Source organism: Macrobrachium nipponense, chromosome 49, assembly GCF_015104395.2.
Source record: "Macrobrachium nipponense isolate FS-2020 chromosome 49, ASM1510439v2, whole genome shotgun sequence".
Lineage (NCBI taxonomy): Eukaryota > Metazoa > Arthropoda > Malacostraca > Decapoda > Palaemonidae > Macrobrachium > Macrobrachium nipponense.
Window position 1 is genome coordinate 19,051,170 of NC_087224.1, and position 26,154 is coordinate 19,077,323.

General features: G+C 39.3%; 1 protein-coding gene across 1 annotated transcript in view; it reads right to left on the reverse strand.

Annotated features, from left to right (window-relative positions):
• Window positions 1–26,154, reverse strand: part of LOC135205258 (uncharacterized) — a 108,495-nt gene that overhangs the window by 12,129 nt on the left and 70,212 nt on the right. Inside the window, exons 18-41 of the mRNA XM_064235608.1 lie at window positions 25,666–25,809; window positions 25,043–25,227; window positions 24,381–24,602; window positions 23,624–23,797; window positions 22,840–22,954; window positions 22,186–22,299; window positions 21,784–22,017; window positions 14,334–14,526; window positions 13,837–13,949; window positions 13,556–13,668; window positions 13,020–13,187; window positions 12,507–12,698; window positions 11,975–12,089; window positions 11,607–11,743; window positions 10,888–11,077; window positions 10,229–10,429; window positions 8,404–8,504; window positions 7,370–7,525; window positions 5,546–5,749; window positions 4,053–4,175; window positions 3,480–3,598; window positions 2,690–2,855; window positions 2,352–2,567; window positions 1,485–1,692 (exon numbers count right to left, since the gene is read on the reverse strand). Of these exons, the coding sequence (XP_064091678.1) occupies window positions 1,485–1,692; window positions 2,352–2,567; window positions 2,690–2,855; window positions 3,480–3,598; window positions 4,053–4,175; window positions 5,546–5,749; window positions 7,370–7,525; window positions 8,404–8,504; window positions 10,229–10,429; window positions 10,888–11,077; window positions 11,607–11,743; window positions 11,975–12,089; window positions 12,507–12,698; window positions 13,020–13,187; window positions 13,556–13,668; window positions 13,837–13,949; window positions 14,334–14,526; window positions 21,784–22,017; window positions 22,186–22,299; window positions 22,840–22,954; window positions 23,624–23,797; window positions 24,381–24,602; window positions 25,043–25,227; window positions 25,666–25,809 (3,903 nt within the window). The remainder of the gene's footprint in view (window positions 1–1,484; window positions 1,693–2,351; window positions 2,568–2,689; window positions 2,856–3,479; window positions 3,599–4,052; window positions 4,176–5,545; window positions 5,750–7,369; window positions 7,526–8,403; window positions 8,505–10,228; window positions 10,430–10,887; window positions 11,078–11,606; window positions 11,744–11,974; window positions 12,090–12,506; window positions 12,699–13,019; window positions 13,188–13,555; window positions 13,669–13,836; window positions 13,950–14,333; window positions 14,527–21,783; window positions 22,018–22,185; window positions 22,300–22,839; window positions 22,955–23,623; window positions 23,798–24,380; window positions 24,603–25,042; window positions 25,228–25,665; window positions 25,810–26,154) is intronic.

Here is a 26,154-nt window from a genome sequence, read left to right on the forward strand (position 1 = left end):
GGAGCAACATCAAACACATAGATGAGACAGGATACAAATACCAGGGAATAATAGAAGGAGGGGATATAAAACACCAAGAGATGAAGGACACGATCAGGAAAGAATATATGCAGAGACTCAAGGCGATACTCAAGTCAAAACTCAATGCCGGAAATATGATAAAAGCCATAAACACATGGGCAGTGCCAGTAATCAGATACAGCGCAGGAATAGTGGAATGGACGAAGGCAGAACTCCACAGCATAGATCAGAAAACCAGGAAACATATGACAATACACAAAGCACTACACCCAAGAGCAAATACGGACAGACTATACATAACACGAAAGGAAGGAGGGAGAGGACTACTAAGTATAGAGGACTGCGTCAACATCGAAAACAGAGCACTGGGGCAATATCTGAAAACCAGTGAAGACGAGTGGCTAAAGAGTGCATGGGAAGAAGGACTAATAAAAGTAGACGAAGACCCAGAAATATACAGAGACAGGAGAATGACAGACAGAACAGAGGACTGGCACAACAAACCAATGCACGGACAATACATGAGACAGACTAAAGAACTAGCCAGCGATGACACATGGCAGTGGCTACGGAGGGGAGAGCTCAAGAAGGAAACTGAAGGAATGATAACAGTGGCACAAGATCAGGCCCTAAGAACCAGATATGTTCAAAGAACGATAGACGGAAATAACATCTCTCCCATATGTAGGAAGTGCAATACGAAAAATGAAACCATAAACCACATAGCAAGCGAATGCCCGGCACTTGCACAGAACCAGTACAAAAAGAGGCATGATTCAGTAGCAAAAGCCTTCCACTGGAGCCTGTGCAAGAAACATCAGCTACCTTGCAGTAATAAGTGGTACGAGCACCAACCTGAGGGAGTGATAGAAAACGATCAGGCAAAGATCCTCTGGGACTATGGCATCAGGACGGATAGGGTGATACGTGCAAACAGACCAGACGTGACGTTGATTGACAAAGTCAAGAAGAAAGTATCACTCATTGATGTCGCAATACCATGGGACACCAGAGTTGAAGAGAAAGAAAGGGAAAAAATGGATAAGTATCAAGATCTGAAAATAGAAATAAGAAGGATATGGGATATGCCAGTGGAAATCGTACCCATAATCATAGGAGCACTAGGCACGATCCCAAGATCCCTGAAAAGGAATCTAGAAAAACTAGAGGCTGAAGTAGCTCATGCAGAAGAGTGTGATCCTAGAAACGGCACACATAGTAAGAAAAGTGATGGACTCCTAAGGAGGCAGGATGCAACCCGGAACCCCACACTATAAATACCACCCAGTCGAATTGGAGGACTGTGATAGAGCAAAAAAAAAAAAAATAATAATAATAATAATGGAAAATTACTGATTATGCAACAAAAAATAAATGAAGGTGGATGGAGAAATGGAAAATATAATGGAAGTATATATATATGTGTGCGTGTCTGTGTGCATCACGTTATCTAAATCTATCACCTTCTCCACTGTGGAGAGTCTGCTTAACCAGGGCCTCTCTGAGACGCGATTTCTTAGGGCTACGGGGCCTGGCCTTCCTGAAGAAGAACACGATGAGGAAGGAGGGTGGGAAGACGATCAGGTTGCTGATGAAGCCGACGCCCATCGCCTCGGGAGAGACGCTGAAGAATCCCAGGTTCAGGCCTCCCGCCCCTGGCGTGTCTGGGACCTTCGGATGGAAGAGGACTTGTGTTGTATAGGTTTTGTTCTTTTACTGCTTCGTGTGCATTTGAAATCACTATAAGGCAATCACCATATAAGCTTGCTTTCCCTTTGGATGGGATGCCACCAGAGGGGCATGGCCCTCCGCTCTCTCAACAAGTCTTCAGGGATGAGGTTGCTAGCCACACATGTCTTTCTAGGTCCCATCAGATGCTGTTACGCATGTATATATGCATGCATATCAATAATGACTTGTACCAGTGGGCTTCCTTATTGTGGTAGGCTACAAACATGATGGAGATGGACAAGAAGCTAAAGAGTAACCTCATTCCAAAGACTTGCAGAGGACTGGATGGTCAAGTCCTTGTGGAGTCATGCCAGGGGCATCATAGCTGATGGTCCTTTCACCTCCCAATGCAGATCTTTTATATACAGTGACCCCAGGGATTTTTGGTGTTCATTATCTAGGACTAATATTTCTTTGGGGTCATTATCTTTATGATATTTACAATCTTTTGTTTATGTTTTTCACAGGCATCCCTGACAGGGTTGTACTATACATGACGCAAAGGCGGATACATCACGGGTTAAAACCCTTGTGGGTCACTCTCTAGGAAAGATTCTCAATGTTGTCTGAGTAAAAAACTTAACACCCCAACTCCTTACCCTCTCGTAGAACATGGCGTTCACCAACATGGAGAGATAAAGGAGTGCCATGCAGGCCGAGAGCCTCTGCACCCGCGTGAACCGCGACCGAGCCGGTCTTAAGAAGACGCTGAACCACAAGTGGTCGTCAGAGAGGTTCTTCTCGACAGTCTTGCCGAAAACGTGGGCTCTGTCACGCTTCTGTTCGTCTCCAGCCACAGGGATCAGTCGGTCGATCTGTCAGAATTGACAATTATTTTGGGTTTTTTGTCAGTGTGCTGTAGTACACTCACCAGTTTTTAATTTCAATGTACAGTGTTTCTCTATCTGTTAACTAGCATAAATTTGCTAAAACTCACTAGTCCATCCCCTTCTTCTACAGCTAACCAACTATTGCAGATGAACTGGAACTCCTCACCACTCTGCACGTCCCTAACGACCATGTAGGAGAAGTACCAGGAGGCCGTCTTGCCCTTGCCACTGTTGTCGTGCCAGATCCGGAGGTACTGTAGTGGGCCTAGGGGCCTTCAGGAAGAAGAAGAAGGTTATTTTGATTACTATTATGATTTCTGTTGATGTTGCTTTAGTTGCCGTCGTGCTGTAACCTGACCACTGAGTTACATTCCTGTTTCTCTTTATGGTTCTAGCCAGGATTGTGCTTAAATGACTGATGAAGACTAGTCGAAGATAGTTAAATGAGTTTCACAGTTATGTTGGGAGAGACTAAAGAGAATGGCTGAAAGCTATGTAACAGAATGTTAGTTAAATTAGGTCAGGTACAGGTTAAACTAGGCTAAGGATATTGAAACTGGGTAAGATTAGAGTTGGCAAGAATATGCTAGGTGAGCTGACATTATATATGGTAAGGTAAGATTAGGTAAGCTTTCAGCACAGTTAAGTTATGTAGGGGAAGTTTGGATATGGAGGCATATGAATAGGTATAGATGGGTTTATTTGAGCTAGCAGAGATAAGGCAAGTCAGTGGGTATGCTCTTCATTTTCTTCTTCCAAACTACTGAGGTACTCAATGGATTTTTTTATGTTCATATTCTGTACCAAAACATGATACTTAACTAAAGTTTGACAGTGTTATTAATTAGCTTTCGTATTGCAAAGCGTTCTATTATATCTGCCCTGTTCAGCACTCACCTATCATTAGCAAGAACAAAGTGGTCGGAAGCTCCGCGGGTGAGCAGAGGGCGCTTGGTGTCCTCATTCAGAGTCCGCACATCTGTTTCATTCCAGTCGCCCACCAGTAAGAACTGGACCTGTTGCGTGCAGAGAGAACTCACTTCTAAGAAAGAGCCATTTTGTATGGATAACTGATTTGCTAGAGCTAGTCAGCTACAGATTTAATGCCTGGCTAAGAAAAGAATCTGTTCTATGCATGAAACTTGTTAGCTAGGTAGGCTACTCACCCAAAACTAGTCACTCACCAACAAAAATGAATGCTAGTAGATGTAAGCAGAACTCAATGAAACTAGACTACCAGTTCAATCGTATGTAAGCAGTTGAGGACAATAAACCTGCCACTCACTTCTAAGCATTGGAACACTAGTAACAACTGGAATGGTCTAGAATCATAAATGATTTATTGAAACCAGCCATTCACCACTAGTAAATATACATCCTAGACTGATATATTTTAAATGTGATCTGTATACATGCAATACAAAAAAACCAATAATGACAACTCTCCCTCACAGGAAAGAAAATACCCACCTTAGACTTAGTGCCCGACCCAGGGAAGTGCCCAGTGTGGACCATGACGTCATAAAGGTACCTGTCTTCGGGGTCATTATCAGGCAGGGGCGTCGCCCCTACTTTCTCCACGTCCTTCTTGTCCTGAAATTCGACAAACAGTTCTTAGCTGGGTCAAGTAAATGTGAAGATGGATGACCACCTATGAAGACCAGATCCTGCTGGCATAAGAGCTCCACGTATTGGCAGGCATAAATCAGAGTTTAGACTTTTGCAACAGACTGTGAGAGCCTGGTTTGTGAGGCAAGGAAACTATACAAGTCTCTCGGAGCACTTTATCTGTAGACGGGAGAGAATGAAGCCAGACGCCAGGCTGACACGGAAGGAAAACTGGTAATGAGCTACCTCCTTTTCCAATAGCTATACTAAAGTGTCGCATTAGACAGACTAGAACCAATAGCTAAGGTGAAACGACAGTAATCTATAGAATAGAATAGAATATAGAATTGAGGCCAAAGACCAAGGTTATTCAGCGCTGAAACATAAATTGATAGTAAAAGGTTTATTTAAAGATGTAACAGGAAGAGGACCTTTTGCAGTTGCGTAAGGAGAGAGTTGAGGAGAGTCAGATGGGAGAAAGGGAATATGAACGGAGGTACAGACAACAAAAAACGAAAGAGGTTGTAGCAGCTAGGGGTCTAAGGAGGGACGCTGAAAAGAAACTCAAGTAATGCCCACAGATAACCGAGTACCAGCCCCTTCTCTGAAAAAAGCAGAACGCCATATCTTAAAAAAAATAACCATTGAATCTTCTTGAAAATAATTTCATTATGTTTCACTCACCCAAATTCCCTTCGTCAGACTTTATTAGAATTAATCTGACCCAACCTAGGGCGTGGCGATACAGTGAACGCCCTGTATTCGCGGACTCCAGATTCGCAGACTCATGTATTCGTGGATTTCTCTCTGGAAAATATATCCCCATTATTCACGGAAAATTCGCCTATTCGCGGTATTTTTCTATGAGAAATATCCACAAATTACTTTTTTGTTATCAATTTCATCATAAAATGCACTTTTTGTATGGTGTTTTTGCGTTGCATGGAACCAGTGGTTATTCAGCAACGGGACCAACGGCTTTACGTGACTTCTGAACCACGTCGAGAGTGAACTTCTATCACCAGAAATACACATCTCTCAATCCTCAATGGAATGGCCGGGAATCGAACCCGCGCCCACCGAGGTGAGAAGGAAACACCAAACCAATCACGCCACTGAGGCGCTGGTGTTTTCTTGAGTTTTACCCAACAAAATAAGCAGTTTTACGCGTTTTTATAGGGGTTTCAACTATTCGCAGGTTTTAGCTTTTCACGGGGGGTGGGCGTCTGGTACCTATGCCCTGCGAATACGGGGAAACGCTGTATATATATATATATCGGGACTTTGCCTGCGGGACATTTGTTAGGAAGACGAGGCTTAACAGTAGAATCCTTTAGTGAGAGTGTCGACCTTACCATGATCCTGGCATAGACGAGGCCGATGAAGTAGAGGGCCAGTGAGATGATCAGGACCAGGTAGATGGTGAGGTTGTCCGCGAATCCTGCGTTGGCGAAGACGTAGGCGAAGTCGATGGTGTTGGGGGTCACGAAGAATCCTGACCCGAAGGAGGTCAGGTGGTTGCAGGAGCAGATGGTCACGGTCGCGTTGGCTCCGATCACCTGCCATGACACGTGAAGAAGAAGGAAAAGATGATGAGAGTGAATGAATTACAGACCAGGAATGATGCCAATATCATCACGGAGTAGCGAGATATTGCTATTTAATAAATAAAAAAAAAGCTCATAGTAGCATGAGTCTTGAAATGGAGAGATAAATCCATATTTATGTATATGTATACACATATTTAAAGATAATTCTGTACAGAAAGTTTTTGGGGAATAGCTTCCCAAAAGCTTTCTGCGCAGACAGATTTTTATCTTGAAATATTCGCGCAGGGTCATAACTGCCGATTTGTTTCTCCAATAATGCTGATATATGCAATGAAAATGTATATGATTGTGACCTAATTCATTATTGTTATTTTTTAAAAATAAGTGGTGTCCCTCTCTCTTCTTTTTCTGTATAATAATAATAATAATAATAATAATAATAATAATAATAATAATAATAATAATATACTTTATTAAAAGTAATGGCTACTTCAGCAGCGCAACGCCTGTAGAGATTCTTCTCTCTTTTTTGAATAGTGGCTTTTTCAGTACAACTTAAAACAGGTTAGTCGAACGCCTATGGAGGCCATTTTCACATGCAGGGTCAAGATCAGTGTATGAAAATGCCCTCCATAGGCACTCGACTAACCTGGTTTAAGTAGTACGGAAAAAGCCGCTATTCGAAAGATAGAGAAGAATCTCTACAAGCGTAACGCTGCTGAAGTAGTCATTACTTTTAATAAAGTATGCTTGAGAGAGGGTCTGCTTCCTAAATAGTAATAATAATAATAATAATAATAATAATAATAATAATAATAATAATAATAATAATAATAATAATAACAATTTATAATAATAATAATAAACAATTCGACATCAGACATTTCCTTATCTATGTAATCTATAATCTGTTTTTTCCATCTGTCCATCCTCCTGTGGTGTTTGCGTATTGTAACACTACGTCCCGGGCTTTAAATAGTTACGCTATGTGTAAGTTTTAGGTAAATAAAAGGATATCTGGGTGTACATTTGCAACTGAAAAATGTTTTAATAATTTACTGTATGCGAATTACACCGTTAATATTCGAAATAGGATATTGTTATTATTGTTGGATGTAAGCTGAACGTACTATCTAAAGCCCGGGACGCAGTATTACCATACGCAAACACCACAGGCGGATGGATAGATGGAAAAAAAACAGAGTATAGTCAAATAGCGCATGGTTTCACCAACGAAAATTAGAAGAAATACGCTATGTTTTATTAGCCATAATTGTTCTGTACTGCTTAACATGCACATTATATATTTTTGTCATTTTCATTCTTATAAACAAATCATACAGATCCTATCCTAAAATTCCCGTATCTTTAACCCAACCCGAAACAACAATAGGAACAAAGTATAGCTGGTTCACTTAAGGTATAGACTCTTGGATGAGCCCTATGTTTACGAGACGTTTGTTTGGCGGCCGCTGATTGGCTGGTACCGGGAGGTAGGCAGCTCCCAGCCAATCAGCGGCCGACAAACAAACGTCTCGCAGGCATAGGGTTCACCCAAGAATCTACCTTAAGTGAACCAGCTATAGTTTGTAGGCTTATTCCTCGAGTAAGCAAAAACACGTTCGTTACCTTGCACCCATCACTGCTCCAGGTGAGGAGTTCATTGTCGAAGAAGAGGCAGGACGAGACGAAGGTGCTCAGGGAGTAGTTGGTGTCGAATTGGGTGTCGAAGCTGACGAGGAGCGTGTTATTGGGCGGATCCTCAAAGCAGGGATGCTCCAGGATCTGTCGTTTAGATATAAAAAAGGAAAAAAAATTAAAAGATATTACTAAAACGAGCTAAAGAGTAACGTAAAAAAATGTATTTTAAACACTTTTATTAAAATGCACAAAAGAGTAAAGTAAAGAAAATTAAAAGTTTTTGTAAAAATGCACAAAGAAGTCAAGAAACATTCAAACACTTTTATTAAAATGTACAAAAATGTAAAACAAAATGATTAAACGCTTTTGTTAAAATGCACTAAAAAGTAAAATAAATTTTTAACGCTTTTATTAAAATGCACGAAAAGGTAAAAAAAAGATTTAAACGATTTTGTTAAAATGTAAAATTAACAAAATTTAAACACCTTTATTAAAATGCACAAAAAATATCAAAAACGTATTTTAAAAGCATTTATTAAAATGCACTACAAAGTACAAACAAATTTAGATGCTTTTATTAACAGGCACTAGAAAGTAAAAAAGCGGAAAAAATAAATTCTTTTAATAAAACGCAAAAAAAAAAAAAAAAAAAAAAAAAAATTCAAATGCTTTTATTAAATGCACGACAAAAATCTTTAAACGCTTTTATTAAAATTCACTAAAAAGTACAAAAAAAAAAAAAAAAAAATAAATAAATACTATAACAAGCTTTCTCTAAAATGCATTAAAAAGTAAAAAAAAATATTTTTTAATTTTTTAGTGCATTTTAATAAAAACTTCCTTTGATAAAAACGTCCTTTCAAGAATTAAAAGCCCTAAAAAGTGAAACAATATTAAAAACTATTTTAGTACTTTCTAGGGATGACAGGTGCAGGAGACCGGGATTCTCATCCCAAAACGAGAACCATAAGGCGTAAAAGTTTACTTAAAAAAAAAAAAAAATAAAATCCAGAGCGAAGTACCTCAGGAACAGTGTAGTTGTAGCGACCGAATCCGACGGAATACATTCCCGTCTCATTCCCGATGACGTCGGAGTCTAGGAATAACTCGTAGAATCCTGTATCTGTTGGGAGAGCACAACGTTTATATAGATAGATAGATAGATAGGTTGCTAGATAGATAGATAAAGATATATACATATGTATATATCTTTATGTATATGAATTCTTCTGTTAAAACAGGATACATCTCAAGTGAAAAAGGTCCATTAAAGACTACGTATATATATATATATATATATATAATATATATATATATATATATATATATATATATGTATATGTATATGTATATATATATATATACATATACATATACATATATGTATATGTATATATATATACATATACATATACATATATATATATATAGATATATAGATAGATAGATCGATAGATAGATAGATAGATAAATATATACATATGTATATATCTTTATGTAAATGAATTCTTTTGTTAAAACAGGATACATTTCAAGTGAAAAAGGTCCATTAAAACACTTTGGTTTAAAGCTAACGACTATAATTCGGTGAACTAACTTCCACCCTTATCAGGCAGTGAATAACAGAAGAAGTTACATTTGCAAAATATATAGTGGGAGATATGCCATTAAATGATGCCTGGGGTCACTGCTAAGCCGGCGTTGGTTCTGTCGATTGTCTTAATCTGCCTTAAGGAAGATATTGTCTATATGGTCAGAGTCCCAGGCTCCATTGGAAAGGTTGATCCTATCATCTTCTTGTTTTATCAGTGATGATTCCACTATCTGACATTTATATCGACAGCTGCTCTTGTATAAAATTCGGGATGAGTTCCAATTCATAGCAGGGTTCGTGTTATTTATATGATGGAAAATTGCCGAACTATGTTGTCCATATCTAAGTTATCATTTATGTTGAGTTAATCTTCGGCAAGAGATTTTCCTGTGAATTCATAGTATGACTTATCGAACTCCCTACACGGGATTTCATAAACTTCTACGTCTTTAGAAACCGGTTTCTGCTGAATGTTAATTAAATATTTCCCCAGGGTATTCGGATAAGTGAAAATGAAAGGGTTGAGGTGGCATAGGGTATTTGTGATCTCTTGTAAATTATTCATGTGAGGGATTATGATTTTGTTTGCATATTTTTCCTTTTCTTAGTTTTCCGTGGGTTTGTAAAAAATGTTCTTTGCTTTATATATGGCTTTTTCTGTTATGTGCTTGGGGTATTTTAACAATAATAAATTCTGAGTAGATGTTGTTTGTCCTCCCCCGGGTGACAGTAGGGGAGACATGACACAGCCACCTTACCCCTGCAAACTGGTTTGTCCACAACGGGTGGGGTGGGGGTGGGGTAGGTAGGTGAAGAGGAGGGTAAGAGACATCCATCCTCCTCCTGCAAACCTATTTGTGCTCCCCAGGTGGGGATGGGGAAGGTATGGGATCTGGAGATTAGAGGAGACATCAGCACCGGGTTCCAGCGCCACAAGAATCTCGGAATAATAATAGTAATTATATTATTATTAGTATTATATTCCTTCTCATACCAATAATGATAGCAGTAGCTATGAAGATGTTTATTTTATCTACTTTATTAGTATTGATACCATCACTACCAACGAGAAGCATTTTATTATCATTATCACGATTACACCTGAATATCCCCAACTCACCATCATGATAGGTAGGAATGGCGAGGGACATCAGATCAACCATACACTCCACAACAGAACAACTGTGTCTTTAGTACAGTTTAAGAGAACAATTTGATCACGATTATTTCGTACCTGAACACCAAACGCTCACCATTATGATAAGGAAGAGCTGTGACGTACATCACATTCTCCATATACTCTGGCGTCCCGTTCAACTTGGATGACGACCACGTTATGATCCAGTCCTCGATGTCCGAGTCGTTCTCTGGCCTCACGAGGACGGTCACTCCAACGCGTGGCGCGGGCACGTAGATGTTGTGGACGCTCAGACCAAGTCCTGATACGTTGGGATCTGAGAACAGTAAGAGAGGAAAGCTTTCAGATACCGAAAAAAAAATCTGGACGTAGAAGGGAACACTGTTATCAGATACCAAACAGTAAGAAAATAGTAGACAAGAAAACTATCAGATACAAAAGAGGCCTATAGATGAGAGGGACTGCAATTATCAGATGCAATTTGACATGAAAATGAAAGGAAACGCTACTATCAGATACTATTATATGTTTGAAAATGAAGGAAAACAATAATATGACGCAAAAAGACCTGAAAATAAAAGGAATGACTTCTAAGTTACACCAAGGTGTGAAAACAAAAGAAATGCTATTTTCACGCACTGAAAGATCTAAAAATAGAGGGAGATACTATCATAAGGTTCAAAAGGGGTCTGAAAATTAAATAAATAACATTAATTAAAATAACAGCGTCTAGATCATAAATATATATTTACAGTGAGTTATTGGTAAACTTACCTATAAGCTCAGGTTCACTGATAGTCTCCTCGGCTCTTGGAATATACATGACGAAATCTTCCAGTGTGTCTCTGACAGGTATTGGGTTGAGATTGATGTCGACCAAGGAGAGCTGGAGGGTTGATGAATCGTCACTCAGTTGATCGCGACCTCCGCCATAACCATGGACTTGACCCTTCCATTTGGTCATCTGGGGACAGAAAAGGTTAGAGAAGGTTCAAGTATTCATTTGGTACCTTTGTGGATTTTCTGTCTGTCTGGTCATCTGGATTATGAACTGTTTTGCCTATAGGCAAAATATTCTTACCCAATATAATCTAAACAGATCCAGAATTGTTATACAAAGGAAAGGAACATATCCAGCAATGCCTTGGATAAAGATATACCATCCAAACCAACTTGAGCTAACCCTACTTTACTGTACCTAACTCAGTCTTCTACAACCTAGCCTAACTCAGCTTTAACAATACACCTTCCCCTCATCTTACCAAATTTTATTTTAACTTCCCCTTGTCTTATCTAACCAAATTGTAGTTTCATATAAGTTAACCTTATCCTGTCCATCTATAACATAAAGTAGCACTGGCCTACTTGAACTTATGTGGCCCTCAACCATCAGTTGAGTAGTGGAGGCCATCACCCATAGACCCTTATCAGTTTACTCCTACTCTCCTACGGAAATACACTCAGCTCATATTCAAAGGAAAACAAAGTCTTACTTTGACCCCGATGGAGATGGACTTGTTCACCAGGCAGTCTTCGTCTTCCCGCAGGATGGCACAGTAACTTGGGAACACGTAAGTCGCCCCTCCAATCTCAACCTGCTTATCCCTCAACTCAGAAGCGTCGAAGAAGGCTGGTTGGAAATTTCAGCATATTCCAATATAAATTTATATTCATGAAACTAGAATATGATTGCATTCTTGAGATTGAAAATCACCCTAGCCATTGCTCGACAACTGGTTTTTGCAATTTTTTTCCCCATGGTCAGAATTTGAACTCGTGTACCACGGTGACATGCTGTAATGCTGGCTTCTATTATTCAATCATTAGAGCCTATCTGAACTGGATTCAAATTTTGACTTACCCACAGCAACGTTCACTTTATCGCCGGCTTCTATCTTCGTGGGCTCTTCTCCACTCACGGCAGCCTCCAGTAAAGCTGACTGGGAGTTTCCAACGACATCTAGCATTTTCCCGACCTAGGACAGTTTCACAAGCGTTACATTGAGAAACAACTTTTGGCTGTTAGTCTGAGAGTAAGATAATTTGTCTGAGAGTAAGTAAATTTGTTGAACCAGCAGCAAAAGAAATGATTACCCTGATTGATTCTAATTTTAGATGCCATAAATTTTATATTATTCTGTCTAGGCAGGGAATGCTCCTCAGTTACCACAGATTCTCATGTTTAACATTTCTAAGCAAGGTCAACACTTTCATTAACTGCAGGTCTTAAGTAAGTCAGCTAAGCACAAACTGTGTCATGGTTGCTAGGCCTTTAATGCTCACACCTTTTCAGATTCCCATGATTCTGTCATCTTTTCATAGGCCTATGATGCTCTCACCTTTTCATAAGCCTACGATGCTCTCACTTACTCATAGACCTATGATGCTCTCACCTTTTCATTGGCATTGATTTCATCTTCGGTTGGCTCATAAGGCTCAACTGGCTGGTCTTCTTCTTCTGCATCGTCATAATCGATGGAGAAGTTGCTCGCTCTCGCGACACTCCTTCTTAATCTCTTGACCGTTTCTTGCGCCATGTTCGTGCTGTTCATAGCCTTGGAGGAGTTCACCTCTTTGTTGACACCCTGGTAAAGGGATGGTGGTTACATACATATCTTAATATAGTAACTGAGTCATCCATGATGATATCTGTTTGACATTGGAAGTAAATGAAGATCAGTTGTGGCTGTCAAGATCAAAGAAATGTGTGTTTTTAATGTGCATGAATTTTTAATCTTTAACCTAATCTTTACATCCTGAAAGTAAGACTTTTTTGCCAAACACCCAATGCTCTTGAGGAGTAAGTGTTGCAGTGTATGAAGATAAAGTAAAGAATCTTTAGACCTAAGCTGGAGTTCTCAGGTCAGTGAACTACTGGAAAATGAATGGCTAAAGATTCCATTTACATTTAGCAGGTTAGCCGTTGTCGACAGAGCTCCAGCCATGAAGTCCTTCTGCAGGGAGAGAGGAGCTTCTCGGTCCTTTGCCCTAGAGAGCTTGACAAGTGTGTCCACGGCTCCTTCCTGTTTCTCCTTCGGGAGGGGATCAGCTACGGAGTTCAGGATGCTGTTAACCTGAAGGGGAGAGATTGAGGGATCGTCAGGAGGTCTGTGGAATGTATAGGATGTGTGATAGAAAGGGAGGGTACAGGTGATTAGAATTTAAAAACCTTGCACTGTGTATGTATCTCATATGGTTTAGCACGTTTTGGTACAAAAACTAGTGCTCTCTCTCTTTAACAGCTAGGTCGATGTGATGGACAGCCCAATGTCCACATCTAGTCAGGGCCCAAGACACACCGTAATTTTGAAAAAAGGTAAAGAGGACTGGCACTAGGCAAAAGTAGCTGATAAGCAAAAACTGGGGAAGGAAGAGAGAATTGAAGAGAGCAAGAAAACAGATGCAGATTCAGAGTATATCTAGCAGAGAGAAGAGAACTTACTTGGATGACCTCCTCCATGGACGTTGTGGTGAAAGAGTCCAGAGAGCCCAGCATCTTCTCATTCTTCTCCTTCGCTTTGTCGTCGTCTTCCCCATCCTCCATTGCTCCCTCTCCTGGTCATGAAAGTTTATGTTCAAGGTCAAAATGATATTATGTCAGAGAAGACTTGGTTGCTGGTAGAATTGCAAAGATGGAATAGGAAAGATGCTAATGATTATCAGGTTCACATTGAATCTGCCTTCGATTTGACATAAAAATATATAAAAACAAGCCCTCCCTACCATCTACATCAGCCTCCGACTGGAGGCCGATGCCCTTCAAGGAATTCTCAGCTTTCAGCAACATATCAACCCTCGTCTGGTCTCTTGCGCCCGCCGCCTTCACGAGTTCGTTCCTGCCGAGAAGAACGTGGGCGTCATGGGCAGAAGATAGGGGTTATTGGCATCTCTGGCACCAGCAAAAGTTGTCGAGAGTCTCCAGCTCAGTGAACAGAGAATGTAAACGAAGTGAAATTTCTTGGCATTAATTGTACGATACTCGTTTTGTACAAGTTCGAGATGAGAATTCTGGAACCTATTCTAGATAGTGACTCCCAAGGGCTTTTGGGGTTCTTTATCTAAGACTAATATTTCTTTAGGGGTCATTATCATTACGATCTTCAGTGGGATCCTTCCTAGATAGTGACCCTAAGGGAACGCCACATTAAAAATGTATCAGCTATAAAATGTTATCAGATTATAAGGAAAAATTTGCAGCAAATAAACGAGGAATTAAATACCTTCCCATATATTCTTCAAAAGTCTCTTTAGTAGGAAGTATGGGAACGATATGGGCCATGAGATAGGACGCCTCAGCCCCAAGGATGTCTGCCACGCCTGCCCACAGGGTCATGTTCGTGTAGGGGAGGACGATGGTTCCTTTGGGCTCCGTCCCAAAGGAGAAGACCATCTTCTCTCCTGCGCTCGACACTCCTTCAGGAAAAGGAGAGAATATAGGTTAATATTTTGACTTAGAGACTGTGATCTTAAGGGAAAAAAGGGCTGATATATTAATTCAGTAGATGAAACGCATTGCCTTGAAGTTCAAGCTTCCAAAGAGTGTTGGTTCCAACCTCCCACCACGGAACCCACACTGCAGCATTAACTGATCATGATACAGAGCCAGTGATTTTCCATCCCGCTTAAGGGGAGATGCTGACCCCTGTGGCGACATCTGCATAACATGCCACGACACTAACCACTAGCCCAACGGACTAACAAGCTGTTGGTTTTTGCTGGAATTTTCTTACTGATTATAATCGGTAGTAGGTGCTAAAGTACTAAACATGGCGGAAACTCCTCGGACGCTGTCTTTAGTACTAGCCCCTAGGGATCAAAGTATTATATACACCTATTTCATAGTGTGGTGGAGAAATTATATTAATAAGCGATATCTTTGACCCCCGAGGGGCTATAGTAGATTCACATCACCCGTGCATCTGATGTCTAGGCCAGTCCATTACGCCGCTCCTGATTGACTGTAGATAAGCCAAACACACGGCTGGAAACTCTCAGTCTCTCTCGAGAGTTCACATAGGTGAGATGTATGCTCCATCTCTCCTGAGGGATGCTTTTGAAAGATGTATCCCTCAGAAGAGGTAGAACATACATCCTGCCTATGTGAACTCTCTCGAGCGAGACTGAGAGTTTCCACCCTTGTGATTGGCTAATCAACAGCCAATCAGGAGCGTCGTAAGGGACTGGACTAGACATCAGCTGCACGGTTGATGTGAATCTACTATAGCCCCTAGGGATAAAAGTATTAAATACACCTATTTCATTGTGTGGTGGAGAAATTATATTAATGAACGATATCTTTGACGCCCGAGGGGCTTGTACTAAACATGGCGTACCAGTGATCTATGCCATGTTTAGTGCTAACACCTCGAGGTAGGTGACACGTAGGTATCACCCGGTAATGTACAGTCAGCCTACGAAGAATTGGCATAGTTTCTTAATTCATTGTTCGTTATGGAAATATTGCCATTTGCAGGTGCCAGGTTATTTACTTAACAATAAATAACACTTCCTTTCAAAGGTGCTATACTTGAAATAAATTACATTGGAACTGTTGCCGCTCGAGTCTTGACCCAACGTATCTTACTGCACTGGGGGTGTTGTTATTACGTCTCCTACAGCCGATAAATAATCCATTAAGGCGTCAACATTCCTTAATAGCAATGTTTAATTAAACTAATTTTGTTCTTTGATCAATTAAATAATTTGCATGACATTTAGTGGGCCTAAAATTGACTTCTGATTTTCACACATAAGATTAGCCTAGGTCTATTTTCAGCAGTATTCTCTCTCTGATACGTAACGTGAATGAATATTTAAATCGACAATATCTATATTAATCTACTTTTATTGGCCATGTTCTCCCTTTTTCTTATCCTTTTCATAATTGCTTAACATAATTTACTCAGACCTAGCTATTCAAAGTCAAAAAGCAATTTTAAAAAAGCAAACAAATATAAATCACTTTTATTTTTTATCAAAATCCTTATGCAAATCATCCTGTTCCATCTGAACACGCTGGAAAGCTGTGGGAGTCAAAACTGACGAATACATTAAGAAAGGCTTACTTCCATAAAAAGCTTTCTTGGGTTAATCTTTCTGTAGCTATTCATTTCTTCTAAATAGAAATTAATTAGAATTAGTTTCTTATGTATGGCTAGACCTACTACCATAAGCATATTATAAGTAGCTGAAAGGACAAGAAATATGAAAGGTGACGTTCTCGTTTAAGTCTATCTCAGATTTTTTTTTTTTTTTTTTTGTCAATAAAAGCTCACTGCTTTAATCAGGGGTAGCTCTTTGGCAGCTACAACAATCATACAGGTTGTAACACGAGTGTATGCAAATATGTAAAGGAATGTAAGATAAAGTAACTTTGAACAGAAAATATTTTATAAACATGCATTTTAAGGCTTCCGTTGTCGGTGCGGGGAATTTTAGAATAACCGTTATCATTAGTGATGCTTTCATGCGATGGAGTTCGTAGCGAGAAGTCGGATCGAGTCGCCTGAGATGTGGAGGGGAGCGGAGGTGCCATATATGTATCCTTTAGGTTTTGAAGAAAAAAAAAAAATGCATGCATCATTGAATCTGTTTCCCCTTCCTATCCGTGGTATTCACTGGACACCGATAAAAAACAAAACAAAAAGAGTCAGCCTAACTGAATCTCTCATCCATCAAAGACACCTATCAAAGATTTCGAGTGTATTTTATAAAAATCTCTTTATTGTCATCTAAAGTATTGGGCGTAGAGCTAGTCATATGATTCCTGGTTCAGCAATATCGTGACGAGGCGCTAGAATTCAAAATTCACAAATGAATGTTGCTCAGCAACATTTACACTACTGTATTATCTTGCTCTCTTGTGGTGCTTCGAGGAGTTCCACTTCTAGGTCTATTTCTAAACTTTGTCGTTCTCTAAACAATTTGATTTATCTGCGTATGATTCTCTCCGGTATATTAAGCTTTTTTTATATCTCTCCAACAGGAACTTGCACCGAATGCAGTGCAATAATTGTCTCTCGCTCAGCAAGGGATGTTTCTTAGACCGATAAATGGCACATTGACATTAGATTCCCGCGCACATAACGACATCAAAAGCAACAGAGTGAGGTGGCATGGTTCACACTGTTATCATTTTTTTTTTTGTAATTTGATAGTTTTGTGAGTTTCCAATGTTTTCTGTAAAATTTAACAAATGGAATCGTTCAACTATCTTCAACTTAATATTGAAATGATAATGTAAAGACTATGTTTATGCGATACTACTAGTGATAGGTGTCTCCTATCTATTTGGTAATGTACAGTGGTGTTCAAATCTCATGCGACCTGATTCTTTTTGTATCGTCCAGATTCTCAGACTCAACGTGACGTTGCCAAGTAGCGTTAAACTTTTTTTTTATTATTATTATTTCTAATGTCATACATGTCGACAAGTTTGCGAATTCAGAGCTAGCCCTATTTTCCTTGTGGTTATATAAATATGATCCCTTTTATGCAATGGTCTGATTCGTAATCTGTGTGATTTAAAGTGATTTTTTTTTCTACGTTGCTTAGTTCAAAGTGCGGTGTGATAAGATTAGCGGTGCCATCAATGAAAGCACACTTACGTTTGCGGCATTGTAACAGTAGACCTTATAAGCTCAAGTCATAACATTTTCATAGTGGGAATATAAATTAAAACAAGTTTACTTTGAATGTTGAAGCTTTCGGCTGTGTTTAAGCTGCCTGTATATGCAAGGTGTTTCATAGGCCAAAAGAAATAATCTAAGCCATCTGAGATGGAATCTGTTACTAATGATTTATTTGTAGAGATTACCTGTTCTTTGAGGAATACGATAGGAATATGAATTACAACCAGTTTTCTTTGAATGTTGAAGTTTTAGGCTGTGTTTAAGCTGCCTGTATGTTGCAAAATGATTTATAGGCCTAAAAAGTATTCTAAGCTTCTGAAATGTAATCTGTTTTTATTTGTAAGATTACCTGTTCTTTGAGGAATAAAAGATGATGATTATTTTGATTATATGGAGAAGATGACTATTAATCGAAGTATAAGTATTAATATCAAGGCGTATGGAACACTTGTTTTTCAACTGGTTTAAAATATTTTCTTAAAAGTCCTACTCGTTTTTGGTGTATAATTTATTCTTTCATAAGGTTACTTGAAGTGCAAGAATGTGTAGATAACCTCATTTCCTTTCTGGCCAGAAATTGTTAATAGAGAGATATGACTGTTAAGTGTAAAGTAAAGAAATCTAACACCTAGGCATAGAAATAATATCTTCGCGTTGACAAAAGAATAATTGCATGTGGGAATATTTGCTATATGCCATAATTTTTTAAATATTTAAGAATTACAGCAAGTAATTATGTATGAAAATCCAACTATTCCTCTAACACATATAAAGTAAGTGTTTTCAAGACGATTTCATTGTCGCTACTCAGTGTAGACCTACTTATGTTACATCGGGTGGTTGTTGTTGCACCGATGTTACGTCACATACGCTCCCCTCACACGTTGATATCGGTGGGCACATTCTACTTTTGTATATACATATTTACACTTTTTTCAGCATTGAGGTGTAAAAGCAAGCAAATAGGACTATTTCAAATTTTATGCTTGCTTTGGAAGTATTATTAATGTTATGACAAATTTTTTTTTTTTTTTTTTAATTTAAGATTTGAACTCCTGCTTGATGACCACTTCATTTTGGTCAAATGCTTCAGCGATGTGTGAACGAAAGTTTTGAAAATGTTTCGAAAGAGTTTTTTCTGAAATTTGCTACACGTGACATTTTCTTACAGTTTTGCAATATATGTGACAGATTTCACTCTTGTGAAACAAATTATGGACTTATTGTATGCAATAATCACGTTTCCGCATTGAAATAATAGATAAATATGGAGCATGCTAGTTGCCAATTAGTAAATTTTGAAAGAAATCCTATGGAGTCATGTCGCATGAGATTTGAGCATCACTGTATATCAGTAGTTGTGATATGACGTTTTTTATCACTTCGTTTCGTTCACCTCAATTTTGCTACATGGAAAATAGTTTTACACAATAACATAACATGATGTTCTAAAGATATCAGTGATTGTTTTTATCGTCATTGCATAAGATTTCATCCATCTTTGAAAAGAAAAATAGATTAATAAGGCATGAATCGTGCGTCAGGCAGATGAACGAAAAATTATGAAACTGCCACCAATTGTTTGAGCGTTTGTACAGTGATGCTCAAATCTCATGCGACATAACTCTATAGGATTTCGTTCAAAATTCACTAACTGACAACCTAGCATGCTCCATATTTATCTATTATTTCAATGCGGAAACACAATTATTGCATTTAATATGGACATAATATCTTTCATAAATGAGAGTGAGATCTGTCATATATGTCAAAACTGTAAGAAAATGTCACATGTAGCAAATTTCAGTAAAAACTCTTTCGAAACATTTTCAAAACTTTCGTTTACACATCGCTGAAGCATTTGACCAAAATGAAGTCCTCATCAAACATCGGTTCAAATGTTAAATAAAAAAAAACTAAAAAAATTGTCATAACATTAATAATGCTTCCAAAGCCAACATAAAATTTGAAATAGTCCTATTTGATTGCTTTTACACCTCAATGCTGAAAAATAATGTAAATACGTATATACAAAAGTAGAATGCGCCCACCAATATCAACATGTGAGGGGAGCGTATGTGACGTATCATTATACTCTGTTTTTTTTCATCTGTCCATCCGCCTGTGGTTTTTTGTATAGTAACACTGCGTCCCGGGCTTGAACTAGTTACGCTGTGTAAGTTTTAGGTAAATAAAAGGATATCTGGTCGTACATTTGCAACTGAAAAGTGTTTTAATAATTTACTGTATGCGAATTACACCGTTAATATTCGAAATAGGATATTGTTATTATTGTTGAATGTAAGCTGCCTTTTCGGGGTGGCGAATGGAACAGCCAGACGCAAATTCCATCAAACAGATGCTAAACCAATTTACGTCATATCGTATCTGGCTGAAACGCACTTTATAAAAATTAACAGTACATACTGATATACTTACGTTTAATGAAGTAATACGTTGACATCTTGCCGTAGTGAACAGCGAGAGAAGCAATTTTTCCCGCCACTGCGTCTGGCTGTTCCATTCGCCACCCCGAAAAGGGAGCTTACATTCAACAATAATAACAATAACCTATTTCGAATATTAACGGTGTAATTCGCATACAGTAAATTATTAAAACACTTTTCAGTTGCAAATGTACACCCAGATATCCTTTTATTTACCTTAAACTTACACGTAGTGTAACTATTTAAAGCCCGGGACGCAGTGTTACCATACAAAAACACCACAGGCAGATGGACAGATGAAAAAAAACAGAGTATAGTGTCGGTGCAACGACAACCACCCGGTGTAACATAAGTAGGTCTACACTGAGTAGCGACAATGAAATTATCTTGAAAACACTTACTTTATTAGCGTTAAAGAAATATTTGGATTTTCAAACATAATTAATTGTTCAAATTCTTAAATATTTAAAAATTATGCCATACTAGCAAATATTCGCCTATGCAATTATTCTTTTGTCAAAGCCAAGATATTGTTCCTAGGTCTAGGTGTTAGATTTCTTTACTTTACAATTAACAGTCACATCTCTCTATTAACAATTTCTTGCCAGAAAGCAAATGAGGTTATCTACACATTCTTGTTCTTCAAGTTACCTTATGAAAGATTAAATTATACACAAAAAGTGAGGAGAAGGACTTTTAAGAAAATAATATTTTAAACCAGTTGAAAACAAGTGTTCATACGCCTTGATATGAATACCTATGATATTTCGATTAATAGTCATCTTCTCCATATAATCAAAATCATCATCTTTTATTCCTCAAAGAACAGGTAATCTCTACAAATAAAAACATTAGTAACATTACATCTCATAAGGCTTAGTTTATTCTTTTAGGCCTATAAATCATTTTGCAACTTATAGGCAGCGTAAACGCAGCCTAAAACTTCAACATTCAAAGAAATCTGGTTGTAATTCCTATTCCTATTGTATTCGTAAAAAAACCAGACAATCTCTACAAATAAATTCACTAATAACATTATATCTCAGAAAGCTTAGATTATTTTTTAGGCCTATTAAACATTTTGGAACATACAGGTAGCTTAAACACAGCCGAAAGCTTCAACATTCAAAGAAAATTTGTTTTAATTCATATTCCTACGTTGAAAATGTTGTTACGACTGTTGAGCTTATTAGGTCTACTGTCATAATGCAGCAGACGTAATGTTGACCAGTCCGAGGAGCATGTAAAGTGTGCTTTCATTAATGGCACAGCTAGCCTTATCACACCTCACTTAGAACTTAGCAGCATGAAAAAAGAAAATCAGTTCAAATCACACAGATTACGAATTATACCAATGCATAAAAGGGATCATATTCATATAACCATAAGGAAAATAGGGCTTGCTGTGAATTCACAAACTTTTCGACATGTATGACATTAGAAAAAAGGTATAAGACTACTTGGCAACATCACGTTGAGTCTGAGAATCTGGACGATACAAAAAGAATCATGTCGCATGAGATTTGAGCACCACTGTATACTACATTCTATTCATGGAATTCAGCTTCGTCTAAGTTTTCCGCTTTTCTCACCATAAAAGGAATATTTGGGTATTTCAAACCCCTCGGGATCTACCCATCCTGTGCAGTTACAAAGGACGGACTCGACCAAGGAGATGACTTCGAGGGTGGGGACCTCTGCGTTGTCCCTCGTCTCCGACTGCAGGAGTGCGCTCGCTCCCTCTTCACCGACTTCTTCGGGCAACAGGGCTACGCAGCTGCCTCCGGTAGGGGCTTCGTTAATCTGGATTCGCTGGACTGCAAGACCTGTAGGAATGAAGGATAATTTGACGTTTCAGGACGGAGGTCTCTAAAGAGAATCAGAATCTTTTAAAAGACTAGTACGAACTGTTCTTGCTGAAGAAAGAATGGCTGATTTCCAATGTGTATTATGAAGTAAATCCACAAAATAAAGATTATAGACTAGTTCTCTACCTTTGGCATCTTCTCCAACCCTGTTCGCTGTCACTTCGACGTCGAACAGTTTGTAAGTGGAGCCGTAGGTCTCCCAAAAAGCATCGAGCAGAGCTAGTTTGCGATTGTTCATGCCTGGAAAACAATCTAGTAACTATAGCGTCCGAGAGAGAGAAGAGAGAGAGAGAGAGAGAGAGAGAGAGAGAGAGAGAGAGAGAGAGAGAGAGACTGACTTTCGAAGAAGTCGGTAATTCATTCGTTTTCTCTCTTCGGTATATTGAAAAGAAAACGTTATTCTTGCTCTATTCACAGCACAAACTGTAGATGAAGAAATCTGTAGACACTTGAAAGCTTTCGGAATCATATTCATAGCATGAAATATGAAGGGATGAATTGGAGTATGATCATGTAATGACATTCATGCTAAAGGTAATAAGAAATCAGTATGTTATTTATGAGATTACAGAGACAAGATAAAACTTTGCGGTGTCTCTCTTGAGTGGTCCGCACACCAGATCTTTTAGTCTCATTCACATTTTGAGTAATGGAAAAATAAAATAAAGTAAACTCAAAGTGCCTCCATCTTCAGTAATATAAGAAACAAAAGACAGCTCTCCGAAAGTACAGATATTAACAGTCTTTAAGGACTTTTGTGTAACGAGAGATATTGCTTACCCACTGCAACGCCCTCTATGCTTATCGGCTCTGAAGACTCACTGTTGATCACTCCAAAAACAGACCAGGTAAAGTTCAGAGGGGCGACTGTTTCCCCTGCGACCTCTTTCCCCTCCTGAACAAACAAACAAACAGGCAAAGAAATAACTTTTTTTCACCTTTTCGCGACATAAATAGATAAAATATAAGTTAAAGTCATTTTTATCTTATGTGACATACACGTGACACGTTCAGGCCTGAATTTTCTGTCGTTTTGACATAAAATCGAGAAAAATTAAAGTTGTGATAGATGGCAAATCAATGCGAAATAGGACAGCAATGTGTCACACAAAATAAGATTGTAACGTGAGAGGCATAGAAAATGTAAATAGACGTATTTACGTTTAATCCACACGCGCTACCGTAAAGAGAGAGAGAGAGAGAGAGAGAGAGAGAGAGAGAGAGAGAGAGAGAGAAATCTCTAGACTTATGCAGTTCAGTCATAACAACGTTACAACAGAAAATATTTTGAACATTGCCTACAAAAATACAGAGGCCACCCAGGGTTTTATTTATTTATTTATTTATTTATTTTATAAGTACAAGCCTGTTGGAGATGACCGTCAAAAAATAAACAAAAGACAGCAAATATAAAGATAATGACCCCCAAGAATTATTAGTCCTAGCTAACGACAGGAGATATAAAAGTGCAAGCTGCTATAGGGATTAGATCAATGGAACCGCTTTAACAGACAGACATCCAGCTAAGAAACAGACGGACTGATGGTGATAGAGACAAACTCACCTCCATTTCTTCGTCACTCTCCAGAATGAGTTTGGTTGGGTTGACCAGCTGCGCGCCTTTGACTTGGACACAGAACCAGGGAGGGTTGCAATAGGACACCAAAGGCGGGGGGTTGCCCTCAACCACTTCGATCTCCACTGACGAGGAGGCCGAGCGACCGTCTTTACTTGAAGCCTGTTGGAATGGGATAGATCTCGTCCACGAACAAAAGGGTTTCTACTTTGGCGGGTTATCTATACGGATCACCTAGGCGCTAGTACTAAACACGGTGGAAGCTCCTTGGGACGCCATGATTTGTACTGGATATTGTTTAATATGATTTGTTGACCAATATAGGAATGGTTGTAAATAAGAGTTTGATCCATGAGTGGCTAGTACTAAACACAGAGATCCAAGGAGCGTCCGTCCACCTTGTTTAGTACTAGCACGTCGGAGTAGGTGACACATAGATAACAAGCCTTGAAAAGTCTTCTCAAATCTGATATTATACCAAATATACAAATGCTTTCATCAACATAAACAACAGATATCCTCAGAATTTGGAAAGCCTTGGCATCTATGGAAACTTTCTGTATATGTGTCTGTATGTTTGTTAAGTTTTTGTATATAGGAAAAGTTTCTTTATATTATAGGAAGCCTGTATATTATGGGAAGATTCTGTGCGTTTTGACAGCTTCCTTGTCCTTACAAAAGCATGTTCCACAGACACCAGGGTGACTTTTCAACCTAGGCTGATAATTATGTTGATAATACGTACGATAACTGCCATCTTGTAAACCTTGTATAAACTTCTGAAGAGGTCAACGTCTATAGACAAGCTGCCCTTCTCATTGGTCAGCCAAGCAGGGCCTTCCCCCCAACATCCTCCGTGGTCAATGCTATTCTCATAGGGCTCTCGGGTCAATGGAGGGTCAGAGGTCACGCCGCGATCTGGCAACGTTTCACCAACCAAACGGCATGACCAGACGTACGATGCGAGCTTGGAGGAAATAGAAAGGGACTCTTTTAAAATGAAAATCTATAGGTTTTAGACGTCTCAAATAATATACATTTTACTATAGTAGATTTGCAATACCCGTGCATCTGATGTCTAGGCCAGTCCCTTACGGCGCTCCTGGTTGGCTGTTGATAAACCAATCACGTGGGGCTGGAAGCTCTCAGTCTCTCGAGAGAGTTCTTATGGGTAGGATCGATGTCCCATCTCTCCTGAGGGATACGTCTTTCAAAAGTATTCCTCAGGAGAGATGGAACATAGATCCTACTCATGTGAACTCTCTCGAGAGACTGAGAGTTTCCAGCCCTGTGACTGGCTTATCAACAGCCAATCAGGAGCGTCGTAAGGGACAGGCCTAGACGTCAAATGCACGGTTGATGTGAATCTACTATAGACTCAATTCGTCTTGTTAGCTAAGGACTTACCGGAGTCTCAGGGTAGTCGGGGTCGTAGGAATACTGCATAGGACGCAGAAGGAGCGTCTGCAAGTTGCCTCTGCGTATCTTAGGGGCGCCGCCCCCCACGATGACCACCATCAAGTCGCTCTTGCTCACGTTCACCACCGATTCCGACTCCAAGTATTCCCAAACGGGAATGCCAGATGACGGGTCTAGGGAGAGGAGAGCAAAACCTACGGTAATATTTGTAGAAAAGTCTGGAGGGAGAACAGTTCCTAAAGTAATAGCTGTAGAAAAGTAAACTTATCAACTTGCTAATATCTTTTTCCTGTGGAGGCTTGAATTTTATATCTTCTCCTTAATGATAACAACAATAATAATAATCCATATAGATCATCTATCTATAAGAACAAAATCCGAGTGGATCTTTCTTGTTTGTATACCCCTGGTGGAGTCAGGGTAGGTAGGTAGGGTAGACATGACACATCCACTCCCCTCCAGCAAAACTGTTTGTCCGCCCTGGGTGGGGCTGGGGTAGGGGAGACATGACTGGTGCTAAGCGCCGGGTTTCAGTTCGGCAAAGCACGTGCCAACCTAGCTCGTTTTTTTAGTAATCCGCAGCGAAAACATACGGCAATCTTCCCACCTACTTGTCATGGAGATGTTGTAGCTGACAACTGCCCTGTAGAGCCCGTAGTGAAGGGTTCTCCTCTGCAGGAAGAGGACGCCCTTGCCTGTGTCCGTCTCCCCGAGGTCCACCTCCAGGCTGTCGTTGATCCGGATGATCTTCCACCCTGTCAGTTGGGAGATGTGACATAAGAGCGTTTCTGTGGCATAGTATACCAGCATCTTGGTGCCAGATTTGGAACTGAATAGAGAGTTTAGGCTCAAGGCCAAGCACTGGGACCTGTGAGGTCATTCAGCGCTGGAGAAGAAATTGAGAGTAGGTAGCAAGTTTGAAAGGTGCAACTGGACAAGACCCTTTTGCAGCTGCACTGTGAGATAATTGTTAGGAGAGGGTTGAGGATAGCAAGATGGAAGAAAGATGATATGAAAGCGGTTGCAGTTAGGGGCCAAAGGGACGTTGCAAAGAACCTTCAGTAATGCCTGCAGTGTACCTCATGAGATGCACTGACGGC